At 33.6% G+C, this 19449-nt stretch overlaps 1 protein-coding gene across 2 annotated transcripts; it reads left to right on the top strand.

Moving 5' to 3' along the window:
- The first annotated feature begins 16087 nt into the window (after positions 1–16087).
- On the top strand, positions 16088–19449 carry LOC107944141 (casein kinase II subunit beta-1). 2 transcript variants are annotated; one of them, XM_016877975.2, is made up of 5 exons: positions 16088–16703; positions 17649–17864; positions 18204–18298; positions 18398–18563; positions 19010–19449. In XM_016877975.2, exons 1-5 carry the CDS (start codon positions 16472–16474, stop codon positions 19138–19140), a joined length of 840 nt encoding a protein of 279 aa, XP_016733464.1. In that variant the 5' UTR covers positions 16088–16471; the 3' UTR covers positions 19141–19449. The 2 variants fall into 2 exon arrangements, with proteins under 2 accessions (XP_016733464.1, XP_016733463.1); XM_016877974.2 differs by having other exon boundaries at positions 16103–16703; positions 18189–18298.

Raw genomic sequence — 19449 nt, 5'->3', positions numbered from 1 at the left:
GTGACTACCTCGATACAAAATGTGACTAAACTTTACAATTTAGTCCTTTACTTTTTCTTTTCCCTGATCTACTCCCGAATTTCGCTCTTCTTGATCTATAATAGCAAATTTAACTTATTTAATATTCACATTTATCAAAACAGTCCTTGACCCAAACTTTGGAAAAATTATATTTTTGCCCCTAAACTTTTACATATTTGCACTTTTGCCCCAAGGCTCGTAATTTAAACTTCATCCTATTTTCTTATGTTTTATGATATGCTGATCATTTTCCCTTCTATGACAACATCAAATTCACACTCTAACATGTACTTATGACTATTAGGTATTTTTACCGATTAAGCCCTTTTACTCATTTTCACTTAAAACCGAGTAGCACAAGTTGTCTAACATAATTTAAAACCTCATATTCTATCATAAAACATCAAAATAAACACTTTTCACCTATGGGTATTTTTCCAAATATGAACCCTAACTTAAATTATTGCTAGCATAAGCTTTATCGAGCTATCGGGACTCCGAAAACGTAAAGACCATTAAAAACGGGGCTTGGAATCACTTACTATGGAGCTTGAAAGCTTGAAACAAACCCTAGCTATGGAGAACCCTTGAAATTTCATGCTAATGAAGAAGATGATGAATTTTGTGTTATTTTTCCCTTTTTATTTCATTTAATATCCAAATGACCAAAATGCCCTTCCTTATTAAACTTTCAAAAATTCCATCCATGTCCTATTTTGTCCATGAACTTAGAAATTGGTCAAATTGTTATTTAAACCCTCCTAATTAATATTCCAAAGCAATTTCATACTAAAAATGTAACATCCCGAAATAGGGCCTAAACGGAATAGTGGTTGCGAAACCACAAATCCGAGGTATAAAAATTTATTTTATTATTATTTTGAGGTTCATGGTATGATTGCATGATTGTGTGAAAATTTCGTGATGAAATTCTATGCATAAAGTGCTTGTTGAGGTTAGGGACTAAATCGAATAATTTGCAAAACTTGCATTCTAGAAGTTTTTGGTATGAAATTACTTTGGAATATTAATTAGGAGGGTTTAAATAACAATTTGACCAATTTCTAAGTTCATAGAAAAAAATTAGGACATGGAAGGAATTTTTGAAAGTTTAGTAAGGAGGGGTAATTTGGTCATTTGGATATTAAATGAATTAAAAAGGGGAAAAATAACACAAAAATGGTCATCTTCTCAATTAGTTTCTGCCGATTTTTGCTCTCCTCCATAGCTGGGGTTTCTTCAACTTTCAAGCTTCATAGTAAGTGATTCCAAGCCCCGTTTTTAATGATCTTTACGTTTTTGGAGTCCTGGTAACTTGATTAAGCTTATTCTAGCAATAATTCAACCTAGGGTTCATATTTGGAAAAATACCCATGGCTGAAATTTGTGTATTTTGGTGTTTTATGATAGAATATGAGGTTTTAAATTATGTTAAACAACTTATGCTACTCGGTTTTAAGTGAAAACGAGTAAAAGGGCTTAAATTGGAAAAAAATACCAATAGTCATAAGTATATGTTAGAGTGTGATTTTGATATTGCCATAGAAGGGAAAAATGATCAGCATGTCATAAAACATAAGAAAATATGATGAAGTTTAATTTACAAGCCTTGGGGCAAAAGTGCGAATATGTGAAAGTTTAGGGGTAAAAATATAATTTTGCAAAAGTTTGGGTCAAGGACTGTTTTAATAAATGTGAATATTAAGTAAGTTAAATTTGCTATTATAGATCAAGAAGAACGAAATTCGGGAGTAGATCGGGGAAAAGAAAAAGTAAAGGACTAAATTGTAAAGTTTAGTCACATTTTGTATCAAGGTAAGTTACAGTAAATAAATGCAATATTCTTTTATTTTACATTATTATTGTCAATTTCCAGCATTTATCTATTTATGTTATGAAAATATTTAAAGTCGAATTTAAGGTGAAGTGACAGAGGAAAAGTGTTAGAAAGCCCCAGTTGAACCCTAGGAATGTTAGGATATTAGGGTTGACAGGACAGAACAGAAATGAGCCATGTAAGTCCATATTAGAAATATGGCTTTGGAGACAGGATTGAGCCATGTAAGTCCATATTATATATGGCATTGGAGACAAGAATAATTCATGTAAGTCCATGTCAAAGAAATGGCATTGGCAGGATATTGATAGACAGGAACGACCCTAGTGTCCTTAGTATTTCGAGTGGTTCAACGGGTCAGGATACGAGTTAAATTACAGTGAATTAACAGCAAAGGAAAAGTAGATTATACTTATGAAAAAGGAAAAGTCAGGTAAGGTAATAAAGAAGAAGATAGAAATTGAGAAGTAAAGAAATTTATGATGTTAGATGATATTATGCATAATTATCCATTATGTTGAATGTTGTGATTTATTTGCTTGTAAGCTTACTAAGCCTAGTGCTTAATCTCTTTATTTTCTTCTTCTTATAGTACTTACCTAGTCACTCAGGGATCAAAGGAAACGTCGGAGGCCGATCACACTATCAAAGAAATAACTCAGTATAACTAGACGTTTTGTTTTGGGTATGGCATGTATAGAAACTTAGCTACTTTTGGTATAATATGAACAATGAATGATGTGTAAATACTTGCTAGTGATTAGCTAATAAAATAGCCGATGATATACACGTTTATTAATATGTATGATTGAATGATGATTATCTCATGAAAATTATGAAAAATGTGAAAGTAACCTAAAAACATATTCAAGTAACAGAAATGACGTAATTTTAAAAAATCACTAAAAATTGTAGAAACATAGTTTGAAGATGAATAATATATGAAAGTAAAGCTTATTATGTATATTTTCTCATGGAATAAGAAAAACATGTAAAGATATTATATTTTATGAGATATCTGAGTTTTAGTGAAACAGGGTCAGAGTAATTTTTGGATCCCCTGTTTCAACTTTGGAAATTCACCATAAATAGTACAAAACTAATTAGAAGGTGTAATTTATATGGTCAGAATCCTTGTTGAATCTAGTTTTTGTAGAAACAAACGGCTTAGTCATATGAATTTTTTACAGGAAGAACAATAGTTCGTAGTAAGAAGAGGTCAGTGCAGTCGAGTTTTGAAACAAGGAAACTTTAACTAATAAACTGTACTAATTGGCCAGGTTAAAAATTCTAGAAAAAAATTAGTAGATAGATATATGAGTCTAGTTTCAGGAAAAATTTACGGATCTTAATTTTGAGTTTTGAAACTCGAGAAATGAATTTTTAAACAACCATGATGCAGAAAAATAGTTTATTCCAAAAATTAAAATAAGTGGTTTAGAGTTGTTTAAAAGGTAAGATAAGTTTAGTAACACCTCAAGTTTGACTCCGGTGACGGTTTCGGGTGTGGGGGTGTTACATTTATTGGTATCAGAGCAGGTTTAGTCGGTTCTCGGAACAGTTAGTGTGAGAAAAAGTCTAGCTATACATGCCATACTTGTATTTTGATAGTGTGACGACTCCTGACGATTTTTAAATATTTATTTTATAGTAATGGATCCCGGACGAGCTGGTGATGATGATGTAGAAAGTAATGCGCCTGCTCCCACAGAAGGGGCAGCGTCATCTGAGAATAGGCCAGTAATAGTTGATCAGGGAGGAGTTGTAACGCCCCCATGCCCGAGACCGTCGCCGGAGTCGAGTATGAGGTGTTACTAAGCTTAATTTAACATTTTTAGAACTTTGGATTATTTGTTTCTACATTCACAGCTTTTAAGCTACTTGCGTCACAGTCACAAGAAAAATCATATCTCAAGTTAAGAAACTCGAAATCAAGATCCGTAAATTTTACCTGAATCTAGACTCATATACCTATCTAATAATTTTTTTATAAAATTTTTGGTTGGGCCAATTAGTACAGTTTATTAGTTAAAGTTACCCCTATTTTAGGACTTGACTGGTCTGACCTCTGTTTACTACGAACCACTTTTCTCTCTATGAAAACTTCATATGACTATTAGGTTTGTTTCTCCTAAAACTAGACTCAATAAGGATTCTGAGGATATAAAATACACCACCTAATTATATCTTTACAATTTATGGTGAATTTCTAAAGTAGGAACAGGGGATTCAGAAACTGCTATGACCCTGTTTCACTAAAATTCAAATATCTTCTAACATATAATTCCTTTACCTGTTTCATTTGTTTCATGTGAAACTAGACATAATAAGCTTCAATTTGATATGTATTACATCACCAAATTCAATTTCTATGATTTTTAGTAAATTTTCAAACTCGCGTCAGTGTTGCTGCAGTATTCTATTTATGACAAATTTCATCCCTCTTATGAGTTTTTATGCACTAAGTATCTTAATAATTTTCCTTAACATCAAACATAATCTAAACTTACCATTTTCATAATTTATCATTATCAAATATTTTCTCAACCATTCTGTCACCATATCATAAAATCATTTACACAAAATAAGTATATTGCTATACATGCCATACTTAAATTTACAAGCCATTTACCAAAAATCTTCCTAATAGTGTGACTGAGCCTTCGACCTATCCCGACTCCTGAACTGGCTTGTCCAAAACTACAATGAGTAAGAAGGAGGGAGAAAGCATAAATGCTTAGTAAGTTCATATGTAAATAATAAATAACATAACAAACAATCAAACTAATCAACATTAGCATATATCATCAACACACTTATCACATTTTTTAATCATTTTTCATCATCTTATTACCTTATCGTGGTTGTAATCAACACTCAACCCGAGGGTTAAATACATACCTGTCCAAAATATCCATTTCTCATCACTTACCAATACGTCTCTTTTCATCTCGAGTATTCCTCCATGTGAGTAAAAATTTACCCATTGAACACATCGGAATATAATTCGAATACATGGATAATTTGCATATAAGTGCCACATATTCAATCAAGCAATCATGTAACCCGCCCATAAGCGAACTCGGACTCAACTCAACGAGCTCTGGCGTTCGCATCCATAAGTGAACTCGGACTCAACTCAACGAGTTCGGATGCCTAGTTACATCTCACGAACTCGGACTCAACTCAACGAGTTCGGATGCCTAGTTACATCTCACGAACTCGGACTCAACTCAACGAGTTCGGATGCTCAACCATCCTAGTGACATGTCACTTGTATCCTAATCTATTCCTAAGGTTCAAACGGGATTTTTCTCGAACACTTATCCTTGCCGTCTTCCGTAGAATGCCGAAATCAATATTCGGTAACAATTATATTTAACAAGTAGCTCACATAATTTACATATTATTTGAAATTAACCACAAAGCATACATTTCATAATGAAATTCAGCATAACACATAATTAATATCAATAACTTAAAAATAACAATTATGCTACATTATTTACACATGAACTTACCTTGGTACCAAAATACAAAGATTTTGCAATTTAGTCCACAATCTTTTCTTTTCCTCGATTGAGGTCGATTCCACGTCTTTCTTGATCTAAAATAACACATTTAGCTCATTTAATACTCACATTATCAAATTAATCCTAACTCAAATTTTGGCAAAATTACAATTTTGCCCCTAAACTTTTTCATATTTACATTTTTGCCCCTAGGCTCGGGATTAAACTTTATTCCTTATTCTTATGTTTTACATCATGCTGATCACTTTTCTCTTCTATGGCAACATCAAATTCTCACTCTAACATGTACTTGTGACTATTAGGTATTTTTACCGATTAAGCCCTTTTACTCGTTTTTGCTTAAAATCGAGTAGTACAAGTTGTCTAACATAATTTAAAACCCCATATTCTATCATAAAACATCAAAATACACAAATTTCACCTATGGGTATTTTTCCAAATATAAACCCTAGGTTGAATTATTGCTAACATAAGCTTAATCGAGCTACCGGGATTCCAAAAACGTAAAGAACATTAAAAACGGGGCTTGGAATCACTTACTATGGAGCTTGGAAGCTTGAAACAAACCCTAGCTATGGAGAACCCTTGAAATTTCGGCCTAATGAAGAAGATGGACAAAAATTGGCTTTTAATTTTGTTTTTAATTCATTTTAATAACTAAATGACCAAAATACCCTTACTACTAAACTTTCCAAAAATTCCTTCCATGTCCTAATTTTGTCCATGAACTTAAAATTGGTCAAATTGCTATTTAAGACCTCCTCATTAATATTCCAAAACAATTTCATACTAAAAACTTCTAGAATGCAAGTTTTGCAACTTATTCGATTTAGTCCCTACTTTCAATTTAAGCACTTTAGGCATAGAATTTCATCACGAAATTTTCACACAATCATGCAATCATATCATAATAATCAAAATAATTATAAAATAATTATTTCTATCTCAGATTTGTGGTCACGAAACCACTATTCTGATTAGGCCCTAATTCGGGATATTACAGGAGTGACTCGAGAAGCTCTCTTCCGAGCTTTGAATGATTTGTTTGCCGAGTTCGTTCGTACGAATCCGGCAGTTAGACCTCCACCCCCTTATGATTCTCAGGCTACCCATGTAGCTCAAGCTTCCTCAGTCACAGGTACAATGGTAAGAGAAAAGCCACCAGTTGATAGAATCAGGAAACAAGGGGCAGAAGAGTTCCGAGCAACAAAAGATGATGATGCAGAAAGAGCAGAATTTTGGTTAGAAAATACTATCAGAGTCTTTGACGAATTATCTTGTACACCCGAGGAATGTACGAAATGTGTAGTATCACTTCTTAGAGACTCAGCCTACTACTGGTGGAAGACACTTGTATCAGTTGTACCAAAGGAGAGGGTCACTTGGGATTTCTTTCAGGAGGAATTTCGTAAAAAGTACATCAGTCAGAGGTTTATTGACCAGAAGAGAAAGGAATTCCTGGAATTGAAACAAGGTACTATGACAGTGACCGATTATGAGCGCGAATTTGTCAGGCTTAGTAAATATGCTCGAGAATGTGTGTCCACAGAGGCTATCATGTGTAAAAGGTTTGAGGATGGGTTAAATGATGATATCCGACTGTCAGTGGGTGTCCCAGAAATAAAAGAGTTCGTTATTTTAGTTGAGAGAGCCTGTAAGGCAGAGGAGCTGTTAAAAAGAAAAGGCAAAGTTGAGATAGAGACACAAGATACAAAGAAGAGACAGATGAGCAGATCATTTCAGGCTACATCCAAGAGTCCCAAAGAGTTTTCTACCAGATCTAGCTTTTCGGCAGGGCAATCTAGTCAGAATAGAGGTAGCAGATTTAAGGATCCGAAGGCTCAGACCACCTCGACTACGAGTGTAGGTAATGTCAAACAGGGTAGATCAGGGTGTCCACGGTGTGGTAGACTTCATTATGGTCCTTGTCGGGCAGGCGAAAATGTTTCCTATAAATGTGGCGCTCTAGATCATTTTGTACGAGAATATTCAGAAGTGGCTAGCCGAGAAGTAACACAGAGTGCTAGATCCGAAAATGCTCCTACTAGAGGCAGATCACGAGACAACCGGGAGTAGGAGCAAGTAACAGAGGTACCTCTAGAGATTCGGCTGTGAGACCAAATGTTAGAGCCCCTGCAAGGACTTATGCTATTTGTGCACGCGAAGAGGCATCCTCCCCCAATGTGATTACGGGTACATTTTCTCTACATGATATTAATGTCATTACTCTGATTGATCCGGGTTCGACTCATTCTTATGTTTGTATGAAATTGATGCGTAGTATAAGTATGCCTATAGAATCTATAGAATTTGTGATTAAAGTATCAAATCCATTAGGCAAGCATGTATTAGTAGATAAAGTATGTAGAAATTGTCCTTTAATGATTAGAGGCTACTGTTTTCCGGCTGATCTTATGCTATTGCCATTTGATGAGTATGATGTGATTCTTGGTATGGATTGGTTGACTACACATGATGTGATAGTGAATTGTGGAAAGAAATTCATTGAGTTGAAGTGTGAAAATGGTGAAATTCTTCGGGTTAATTCAGAAGAGTCAGATAGTTTATTTCCCATAATTTCTGTTATGTTTGCTCAGAAATGTTTGAGAAAAGGGTATGAAGCTTATCTTGCTTTTGTGTTGAACACTAAAGATCCAGAATTGAAAATTGAATCAGTGCCTGTGGTATGTGAGTTTCCCGATGTGTTTCCGGAAGAACTACTAGGTTTGCCTCCTGTTAGAGAAGTTGAGTTTGGTATTGAGTTGATTCCAGGTACCACGCCCATTTCTATTGCTCCTTATAGAATGGCTCCGTTGGAATTGAAAGAATTGAAAGCTCAGTTGCAAGAATTAACAGATAAAGGCTTGGTAAGACCCAGTAGTTCACCATGGGGTGCACCAGTGCTATTTGTGAAAAAGAAAGACGGATCGATGAGATTGTGCATAGATTATCGGCAAATTAACAAGGTAACAGTAAAGAACAAGTATCCATTGCCTAGAATTGATGATTTGTTTGATCAATTGAAGGGAGCTACTGTGTTTTCCAAGATAGATTTGAGATCCGGATACTATCAGTTGCGAGTTAAAGTGTCAGATGTCCTGAAGACTGCTTTCCGGACTAGGTATGGTCATTATGAGTTCCTTGTGATGCCATTTGGCTTGACTAATGCTCCTGCCATTTTCATGGACTTAATGAACCGAATTTTCATATCGTACTTAGATAAGTTTGTAGTTGTGTTCATTGATGATATTTTGATTTATTCTCATGATGACTCTGAGCATGCAGAGCATTTGAGAACAGTTTTACAAATTCTGAGAGATAATCAGTTGTATGCCAAGTTCAGCAAAAGTGAGTTCTGGTTACGAGAAGTTGGTTTTCTTGGACATATTGTCTCAGGTGAAGGTATTAAGGTTGATACGAGCAAGATTTCAGCCATTGTTGATTGGAAGCCTCCTAGAAATGTATCAGAAGTTAGAAGTTTTCTTGGTCTTGCCGGATATTATAGACGATTTGTGGAGGGATTTTCCATGATAGCTACCCCGTTGACGAGACTGCTACGGAAGGATGTTAAGTTTGAATGGACTGAGAAGTGCCAACAAAGTTTTGACAAGTTAAAGGCATTGTTGACGGAAGCTCCTATCTTAGTACAGCCGGAACCGGGTAAAGAATTTGTGATTTACAGTGATGCATCCTTGAATGGGCTCGGTTGTGTACTCATGCAAGAAGGAAAGGTAATTGCTTATGCCTCTAGACAATTGAAGCCACATGAGAAAAATTATCCGACACATGAATTAGAGCTAGCTGCTATTGTATTTGCATTGAAGATTTGGAGACATTATTTGTATGGTGAAAGGTGCCGGATATTTACCGATCATAAAAGCTTGAAATACTTGATGACTCAAAAAGATTTGAATTTGAGGCAAAGAAGATGGTTGGAATTGCTTAAAGATTATGAGTTAGTGATTGATTATCACCCAGGTAAGGCAAATGTAGTTGCTGATGCTTTAAGTAGGAAACTTTTATTTACATTGCGAGCTTTGAATACCAATTTAGCCATGTCAGATGATGGTTCTATTTTAGCTGAATTGAGAGCTAAACCGGTATTTCTTGAAGAGATTTGTGAAGCTCAGAAAGATGATAATGAGTTACAAGCTAAAATAGTTCAATGTGAGTCAGGCATAGAATCAGATTTCTGGATTGGTTCTGATGGTTGTTTGATGTTTAGAGACAGAATATGTGTACCAAAGAATGATGAGCTTACTCGGAAGATTTTACAGGAAGAACATAGCAGTCCTTTATCTATTCATCCAGGCAGTACAAAAATGTATAATGATTTGAAGAAATTGTATTGGTGGGTAGGAATGAAAAGAGATATTTCAGAGTTTGTTTCTAGATGCTTGATTTGTCAACAGGTAAAGGCCGAACATCAGGTACCCTCAGGATTATTGCAGCCTGTGCTAGTTCCGGAATGGAAATGGGATTGAGTTACTATGGATTTTGTGACAGGATTACCGTTTACACCGAGAAAGAAAGATGCAGTATGGGTTGTGATTGATAAGTTAACGAAGTCGGCTCATTTTATCCCAGTTCGTATGGATTATTCACTTGACAAGTTGGTCGAGTTGTATATTTCAGAGATAGTCAGGCTACATGGGGTACCATTATCGATCATTTCAGACAAAGATCCAAGATTTACTTCACGATTTTGGAAGAAATTACAAGAGGCTTTGGGCACAAAGTTGAGTTTTAGTACAGCTTTCCATCCTCAAACCGACGGTCAGTCAGAGAGAGTTATTCAGGTACTTGAAGATATGCTTAGATGTTGTGTATTAGAATTTCAAGGTAGTTGGGAAAAATACTTACCATTGGTAGAGTTTGCCTATAATAATAGTTACCAGTCAAGTTTGAAGATGACACCTTATGAAGCTTTGTATGGACGTAAATTCCGTACACCTTTATATTGGATAGAGCTTAAAGAAAGCCACATTTACGGGGTTGATCTAGTTAAAGCAACAGAAGAAAAAGTGAAAGTTATCAGAAATTGTTTAAAAGCAGCTTCAGACAGGCAGAAGTCATATGCAGATTTAAAAAGAAAAGAGATCGAATATCAAGTTGGTGACAAAGTTTTTTTAAAAGTATCCCCGTGGAAGAAAGTTCTCAGATTTGGCAAGAAAGGCAAACTAAGTCCACGTTTTATTGGACCGTTTGAAGTAATTGAGAGAGTCGGACCATTAGCATATCGGTTAGCTTTGCCGATTGAGTTAGAGAAGATTCATAATGTATTTCATGTGTCTATGCTACGCCGTTATCGTTCAGATCCGTCACATGTGATTTCTCAGACAGAGGTTGAGATTCAGCCAGACATGACTTACGGTGAAGAACCGGTAAAGATTCTAGCTCGAGAGGTAAAGCAATTAAGGAACAAAAGTATTGCACTTGTGAAAGTACTATGGAATAGACACGGGGTAGATGAGGCTACATGGGAACCCGAAGAGGCTATGCGAAAACAATATCCAAATCTCTTCACAGGTAAGATTTTCGGGACGAAAATCCCTAAAAGTAGGGGAGAAATGTAACATCCCGAAATAGGGCCTAAACAGAATAGTGGTTGCGAAACCACAAATCTGAGGTAGAAAAATTTATTTTATTATTATTTTGAGGTTCATGGTATGATTGCATGATTGTGTGAAAACTTCGTGATGAAATTCTATGCATAAAGTGCTTAAGTTGATGTTAGGGACTAAATCGAATAATTTGCAAAACTTGCATTCTAGAAGTTTTTGGTATGAAATTACTTTGGAATATTAATTAGGAGGGTTTAAATAACAATTTGACCAATTTTAAGTTCATGGACAAAAATTAGGACATGGAAGGAATTTTTAAAAGTTTAGTAAGGAGGGGTAATTTGGTCATTTGGATATTAAATGAATTAAAAAGGGGAAAAATAACACAAAAATGGTCATCTTCTCAATTAGTTTCTGCAGATTTTTGCTCTCCTCCATAGCTGGGGTTTCTTCAACTTTCAAGTTTCATAGTAAGTGATTCCAAGCCCCGTTTTTAATGATCTTTACGTTTTTGGAGTCCCGGTAACTTGATTAAGCTTATTCTAGCAATAATTCAACCTAGGGTTCATATTTGAAAAAATACCCATGGCTGAAATTTGTGTATTTTGGTGTTTTATGATAGAATATGAGGTTTTAAATTATGTTAAACAACTTATGCTACTCGGTTTTAAGTGAAAACGAGTAAAAGGGCTTAAATTGGAAAAAAATACCAATAGTCATAAGTATATGTTAGAGTGTGATTTTGATATTGCCATAGAAGGGAAAAATGATCAGCATGTCATAAAACATAATAAAATAGGATGAAGTTTAATTTACGAGCCTTGGTGCAAAAGTGCAAATATGTGAAAGTTTAGGGGTAAAAATATAATTTTGCAAAAGTTTGGGTCAATGACTGTTTTAATAAATGTGAATATTAAATAAGTTAAATTTGCTATTATAGATCAAGAAGAACGAAATTCGGGAGTAGATCGGGGAAAAGAAAAAGTAAAGGATTAAATTGTAAAGTTTAGTCACATTTTGTATCAAGGTAAGTTACAGTAAATAAATGCAATATTCTTTTATTTTACATTAGTATTGTCAATTTCCAGCATTTATATATTTATGTTATGAAAATATTTAAAGTCGAATTTAAGGTGAAGTGACAGAGGAAAAGTGTTAGAAAGCCCCGGTTGAACCCTAGGAATGTTAGGATATTAGGGTTGACAGGACAGAACAGAAATGAGCCATGTAAGTCCATATTAGAAATATGGCTTTGGAGACAGGATTGAGCCATGTAAGTTCATATTATATATGGCATTGGAGACAAGAATAATTCATGTAAGTCCATGTCAAAGACATGGCATTGGCAGGATATTGATAGACAGGAACGACCCTAGTGTCCTTAGTATTTCGAGTGGTTCAACGGGTCAGGATACGAGTTAAATTACAGTGAATTAACAGCAAAGGAAAAGTAGATTATACTTATGAAAAAGGAAAAGTCAGGTAAGAAAGAAGGTAAGGGAATAAAGAAGAAGATAGAAATTGAGAAGTAAAGAAATTTATGATGTTAGATGATATTATGCATAATTATCCATTATGTTGAATGTTGTGATTTATTTGCTTCTAAGCTTACTAAGCCTAGTGCTTAATCTCTTTATTTTCTTCTTCTTATAGTACTTATCTAGTCACTCGGGGATCAAAGGAAACGTCGGAGGCCGATCACACTATCAAAGAAATAACTCGGTATAACTAGACGTTTTGTTTTGGGTATGGCATGTATAGAAACTTAGCTACTTTTGGTATAATATGAACAATGAATGATGTGTAAATACTTGCTAGTGATTAGCTAATAAAATAGCCGATGATATACATGTTTATTAATATGTATGATTGAATGATGATTATCACATGAAAATTATGAAAAATGTGAAAGTAACCTAAAAATAGATTCAAGTAACAGAAATGACGTAACTTTGAAAAATCACTAAAAATTGTAGAAACATAGTTTGAAGATGAATAATATATGAAATTAAGTCTTATTATGTATATTTTCTCATGGAATAAGAAAAACAGGTAAAGGTATTATATTTTAAGAGATATCTGAGTTTTAGTGAAACAGGATCAGAGCGATTTCTGACTCCCCTGTTTCAACTTTGGAAATTCACCATAAATAGTAAAAAACTAATTAGAAGGTGTAATTTATATGGTCAGAATCCTTGTTGAATCTAGTTTTGGGAGAAACAAACGGCTTAGTCATATGAATTTTTTACAGGAAGAAAAATGGTTTGTAGTAAGAAGAGGTCAGTGCAGTCGAGTTTTGAAACAAGGAAAACTTTAACTAATAAACTGTACTAATTGGATAAGTCAAAAATTCTAGAAAAAAATTAGTAGATATATATATGAGTCTAGATTCAAGAAAAATTTACGGATCTTAATTTTGAGTTTTGAAACTAGAGAAATGAATTTTTAAGTAACCATGACGCAGAAAAACAGTTTATTCTAAAAATTAAAATAAGTGGTTTAGAGTTGTTTAAAAGGTAAGATAAGTTTAGTAACACCTCAAGCTTGACTCCGGTGATGGTTTCGGGGGTGGGGGTGTTACAAAAAACTTCTAGAATGCAAGTTTTGAAAATTATTCGATTTAGTCCCTAATATCAACTTAAGCACTTTATGCATAGAATTTCATCACGAAATTTTCACACAATAATGCAATCATATCATGAACCTCAAAATAATAATAAAATAAATTTTTTTACTTCAAATTTGTGGTTTCACAACCACTGTTCCGTTTAGGCCCTATTTCGGGATGTTACAAAACTTGTACATTATCTAATTACCTAACAAAATCTTTAACCATTGCCCAACACTTTCTGTATTGAAATCAAACTTTTCATGACAATGCATCACTGCTATGCCTAACTTTCTGTGTTCAGTAAATAAGTATAGTCAGCAGCTTGTTATTGTGGCTTCACGAATCTCCAAACAGACTTGCCATTGATCATCTCGGATTTAAAAAAGAGATTCGATTTATGTTGCTCCTCTACCGTCTTCTTCAAATATCTAAGTTTCGACCTTTTTATGTGAATAGTAAATATAAATTTTCAAAAACCTAAAAAAAATTAAATTTAAAAATATTTATATCTGATACTTACGTCAAAATCCAAAAAATAAAAACTTATAATGTCGCAACATTATAATGAACCAAACTTTTATGGGTTTAAGTTGAAGTTGAATCCATAGCAAATAATTATTTGAACTAAAGTGATTTTTACTAGTAAAACATATTATATAATGTTGAGGGGATTCAACTTTCTTATTGGAAAAAGTTTTTTAAGTGTTATCTTTTAGCAATAGATTTAGATCTTGAAGTATTGTTTTTAAGGTGTTTCCTAACTTTGAGGAACGTTTAAACCCAAGTCTTTAAAGAGCCCTAAAAGAAAAGTAACAAATGATAAAAATATTTTCATGATTTTGAGTAAACAAAATCCCAAAGTTAAAATCAAACATAAACAATACTCAAACAATTAAAATACCAAATTCACTGCTCAAAAAATGAGATCTTAAAAGAGAATCAATTTCCCCTCACCATATAAAAATGCGAGTCAATGGATCAAAACAAAATGCAAGTGTCATCCAGTTGATTTATACAGTTTCAATAATTTGAGTTTTAGCTTCTTTTTTTATTACAACTTACAAGAAAGAAAATAAAGTAGATACACCTGATCGCTTTCATTAATAACTTTTCGAAAACTAAGATACAAGAGCATACGTAAACCATAAAAGATAGCCCATAATTCAGTATCAAGGACAAAGCACGATCCATTCCTTCTATAATAGCCCCAAAGCCATTGCCAATTAGCATTATGTTCTTCAGATTCTACTTGTTTTTTTTATTGAAAAAATAGACTTTCTATTTTCATTGCATGTTATTTTATGATGCATGTAATTAACGATCCAAAATTAACTAATTACTTTATTTTTGTGCATACTAGTTTTTATAGTACGTGGGTGCTAAATAATTTTACCTATTTATATTTTAAAATTATTAACGATCCGAAATTAATAAATTGTATATTATTATTCGATAATAACTTTTATAAATAAAAAATAGTAAAAGATAAAATTATGACTAATATTACATAATTAACTTATTTTCTTTTTATTATTCATTTGCTTAATTAATTCTTTTTATAAGATGATAAGATGAGAAATACTTTTCTATACCAAATGTTATTTCTTTTAGGAATTTGAATAAATTAAAAAATGGAAATTTTATTTTATTTAATGGGTAGTTCTCAATAACAAAAAGTTTAAATATTTAGATTTTTTTTTAAATATGTATGTTTAGAATTGGATCGACAGTGAAACTGATCAGGCCACTGATTTTGTTGGTCTGAATGGTTCAATTAAAAAATCATTAAAAATTTATAATAAAAAAAAACCTGACCCAACCTATTTCTTAAATATTTCATGGTTAAACTAGTTTACTATTACATTTTAAATCGATACCCCAACCGATTCTTGATCTAGTCTAGTTCAGTTCAAACAAACATCATTCATAAATACTTTACATTGGCAAATAAAGGCTACATTAAAGGGGAAAATAATTATCAATGTCAACTCAATTCAACATCCTTAAAATATGGCTTAAACTTTAAATTAATCACAAACTTAAAAAAAAGTCCTAATAGAATCTTTAAAGTATTAACATCATATCAATAAACCTTCTATCAATTTAGCCATTAACTTACTCATTAAATGTTAAATCCGATTTGACATTGAGCATATTTAGAACACATAGGTCATATTTAAACAAGTTCATACTTACTATGTGGACAACTTAAATTTGACGTACTAAAATAATTCTCCTAAATTTTAATGAGTTTGCCTTTTTTAATACGTTATATCCAAATTGTTTATGTGGTCGTGTACTTGTACTTAAAATTTGGATTCACATATTTTAAGTATGTTTAACATTATATTCAAGTTGGCATTTTAACACCAAAGTGATGTTAGGTTTAAGGAAACACTAGATTAACACAATACTGATACTTCGAAGTTTAAGGATTAATTTGGAATTTAGATTATAGTTCGGGGACTTTTATTGCAATAACTCTAGTTAACATAAAAAAATCTTTATCATGAAAGTAGTTGATCACATGCCACGTGTAGGCCAGATACTTGAAAGAATATTAGAAAAGCCCTTTAAACTCAAAGCTAAGCCTAAGCTAAGCTACACCGCCGATTTATCGGCCATGTCGCCGGACCTATAAAGTTTATCCCGATTTTAGCCTTTCTCTCTCTAAAAACCCCTCTGCACCATTTCTCTTTCTCTCTTTGGCGATTTTTTTTAAAAAATTAATAAAATTGGGTTTAGCTTAAACATTTTAGCACTTCAGCTCCATCTCTCTGAAATAATAAAGAAGAAAATAGAGAGAATCCTAGATTTTTGGGCCTAGGGCCATTTGCGTCATTTCGCGAGAACGGAAGCGATTATTATCATCGACAAATAAAGGAGGGATAGATAAAAAGGGAAGATGTACAGAGGAGAGAGAGCGGCCGGTGGCTCTAAGGGAGAGGTGGGGTCGGTGGATCGGAAGCGTATCAACGAGACGCTTGATAAGCAACTGGTGCGATCATCGCCGTCCACTTTGAGAGCGATCAACGGCAAAGATAAGTCTGCAAACGCCCATCTCATGGGGAAGCATCCACCTGATCATCATCGCGACTCTCGCTCCGCTTCTCTACCTAAAGCAAAGGCCTCCGAAGGTATATGCATAATCACATCTCCCTCTTTCAATAGTTAAATTAGATGCCATTTATTTTTTAAAGATGGATTTTTTTCCTTGTTTCGTATGAGAAATTACAAGAAATGGAGTATTTTTTCTTTATTTAAATTTGTTTCTAGGTTTGCACCATACAATTTGGACATTTTATGTTTTTCCTCCAAAGTTTCATTGTATTTGATATCTACTGAAATTAATCACGCTAAAAGATTTTGAAATTTATGTAATTGAGGTTGGATATAAATGAAATTGAGAGTTCTTATTGATATTAATATCGATGTGGTTGGAAGACAAATTAGTGATTTGGTGCCATCATTTTAAAGAGAGTAATAAATGATAAGAAAGCTCAAAGATTTCTGTTGACATTCCCACAATGACACCTAACTTTCAACAGTGTGTGCTTTTCTATCTTTAAATTAAGAAAAGAAGCATACTTTCTTACACCAATGTTCTCTTTCGATTCTTCCGGTGCTTGGTGCCATAAGATTATATGTTATATTGGCCAGACCCTGTATTTGAATGGACAATTGTTGCTCAATATTTGTGTTTATACACTCAAATGAAGTGTCAGTACTGAAAGCAAGTTGGTTTTAGCTTTTCCTATTTTGCCATTTTTTTTGGAAGTGTTCAATTTCCAAAATCAAGTAATTTATGTTTTATAACCTCTTCATATACTGTTTTGTAAAATTATATTTCTATTTATTCATGACTATGCATCAAGTGGATTTCTTTTTATTGCAAAAGTATTGCAAGACTTGTGGTGTTTCTGTGATTCCCTTTACATTTTTGACTGCATTATCTAGTTTCTTTTTCTGAATCATGTTTTCTAAGTAAGGGTTGTTACATTTTTGGTGTTTGGTAACATTGGTTTCCTATTTCTCTTGTTATGGACATATGCTGATGTAAATTTTCATTGGATTGACTGCAGATGAATCTGAAACAGACAGTGAAGAATCAGATGTCAGTGGTTCTGATGGGGATGACACATCTTGGATTTCGTGGTTTTGCAACCTACGTGGAAATGAATTCTTTTGTGAAGTCGATGATGACTACATTCAAGATGACTTTAACCTTTGTGGGCTAAGCAGTCAAGTTCCTTATTATGATTATGCACTTGATTTGATTTTGGACGTTGAATCCCATGGTAAGCTTGCAGTTCGTTTCTTCACATGTCAAATCATTCCTTCTTGTTCTTGGTGAAGTCTTTCTGTGCCATTGTTCTGTTATTCGTTTGAGAATTGAAAGTGTTAACATTTGTCTATTTATGTTCTTTGAAGCAGCTAGTTTTGTGATACAGTTTTATTCTAACTGTGTTAAATCAAATACAGTTTTCCTTTTCGTATTTGATATTCTTGATATAACACTTAAATTTAAGGGGAGCATGTTATTTATGTCATTTAGCAACGTGGCAAGTGTCTATTTTATTTTTCTTGCAATGGGTAAATTTGTCTTGGGTTGAAATTGATAGGGGATATGTTTACAGAAGAGCAAAATGAATTAGTTGAATCTGCGGCAGAGATGCTTTATGGTTTGATTCATGCTCGATACATATTGACAAGCAAAGGAATGGCAGCTATGGTAAGATGTTTCCCAAGATATTCATTGTGATAGTTCCTTATTTTCTTATACATGTAAATTGGGCAGTTTATTACAATGGAATTTTTTAAACTTTTACAGCTAGACAAGTACAAGAACTATGATTTTGGAAGATGCCCTAGAGTTTACTGCTGCGGACAACCTTGTCTTCCTGTTGGTCAATCAGATATTCCTCGTGCAAGCACCGTAAAAATATACTGCCCTAGGTGTGAAGATATATACTACCCTCGGTCCAAGTATCAAGGCAGTATCCTTTTCGCCATTGAATTTGTTTGCTACTTTTTGTTGCATGCATTTGGTACGGAGATAACATGCATATCATGAATAGGCTTTCATTTCTACCACTCCCATGCATTTATGATATCCCTCTATCATTTTGGACATTTCCTTATTGTTCCTGCATTGGGTCTTAAGTTCCTTTTCTAGGAATCTTTTAAACTTCCATGAAGTAATGATATTATTAAATATTATTGGAAGGACCCCATATGATGATAATGAGTTCATTAGGATATATGATCTATTGGAATAAATACAATCTTTAATAAATATGAAGTGGATATCACTCTTACATCGTAGTATGTGTCACATAAAGGGCCTGATACATCATCATGGGATCAGTGTTTCTATTTCCAAAATTTGTGCTAGGAATGTTGTGGTTGGAGTATGTAATGAAGTTACCTTTATTCTATCTAGACATTGATGGAGCCTATTTTGGGACCACATTCCCAAACCTGTTCCTGATGACACATGGGCACTTGAAGCCACAAAAGGCAACTCAAAGCTATGTTCCAAGAGTATTTGGGTACAAGATCCACAAGCCATAATGCTGGAACTAAAACATCCTTCATGACATTTTGCCTTCTAATCTGGAAGTAATGGTTTTGAAAGATGAGGGATAGTTGAGTAGTCTTTCATAATCAAGTTTACTGTCCTTTTTTGTATGTTCTAAGATCTAAATGGATTACCACAAGGCTTGTTTACAAATAGCAAGTGTTTAATTCTTAATTCAGAAGAGCCTTTCATGTGATTATATTCATTTGAATTGATTCTAGGTAGAGTAACCATTAATACCGTCCGGCATCCGTTGTACTTTATCGATTGATTTATCAGTGTTTTCTCTGTGTATTTCCTTA

Source organism: Gossypium hirsutum, chromosome A12 (assembly GCF_007990345.1).
Source record: "Gossypium hirsutum isolate 1008001.06 chromosome A12, Gossypium_hirsutum_v2.1, whole genome shotgun sequence".
NCBI lineage: Eukaryota > Viridiplantae > Streptophyta > Magnoliopsida > Malvales > Malvaceae > Gossypium > Gossypium hirsutum.
This window is presented reverse-complemented; position numbering and strand designations above follow the sequence as displayed.

Excerpts from the sequence above, each read along its gene's own strand:
- LOC107944141 (XM_016877974.2), top strand. The coding sequence starts at position 16,472 with ATGTACAGAGGAGAGAGAGCGGCCGGTGGCTCTAAGGGAGAGGTGGGG. Across the intron at positions 17,865-18,188 it reads TTTGGACGTTGAATCCCATG|GGGATATGTTTACAGAAGAG; the intron begins GTAAGCTTGCAG and ends TGAAATTGATAG. Across the intron at positions 18,299-18,397 it reads GCAAAGGAATGGCAGCTATG|CTAGACAAGTACAAGAACTA; the intron begins GTAAGATGTTTC and ends AAACTTTTACAG.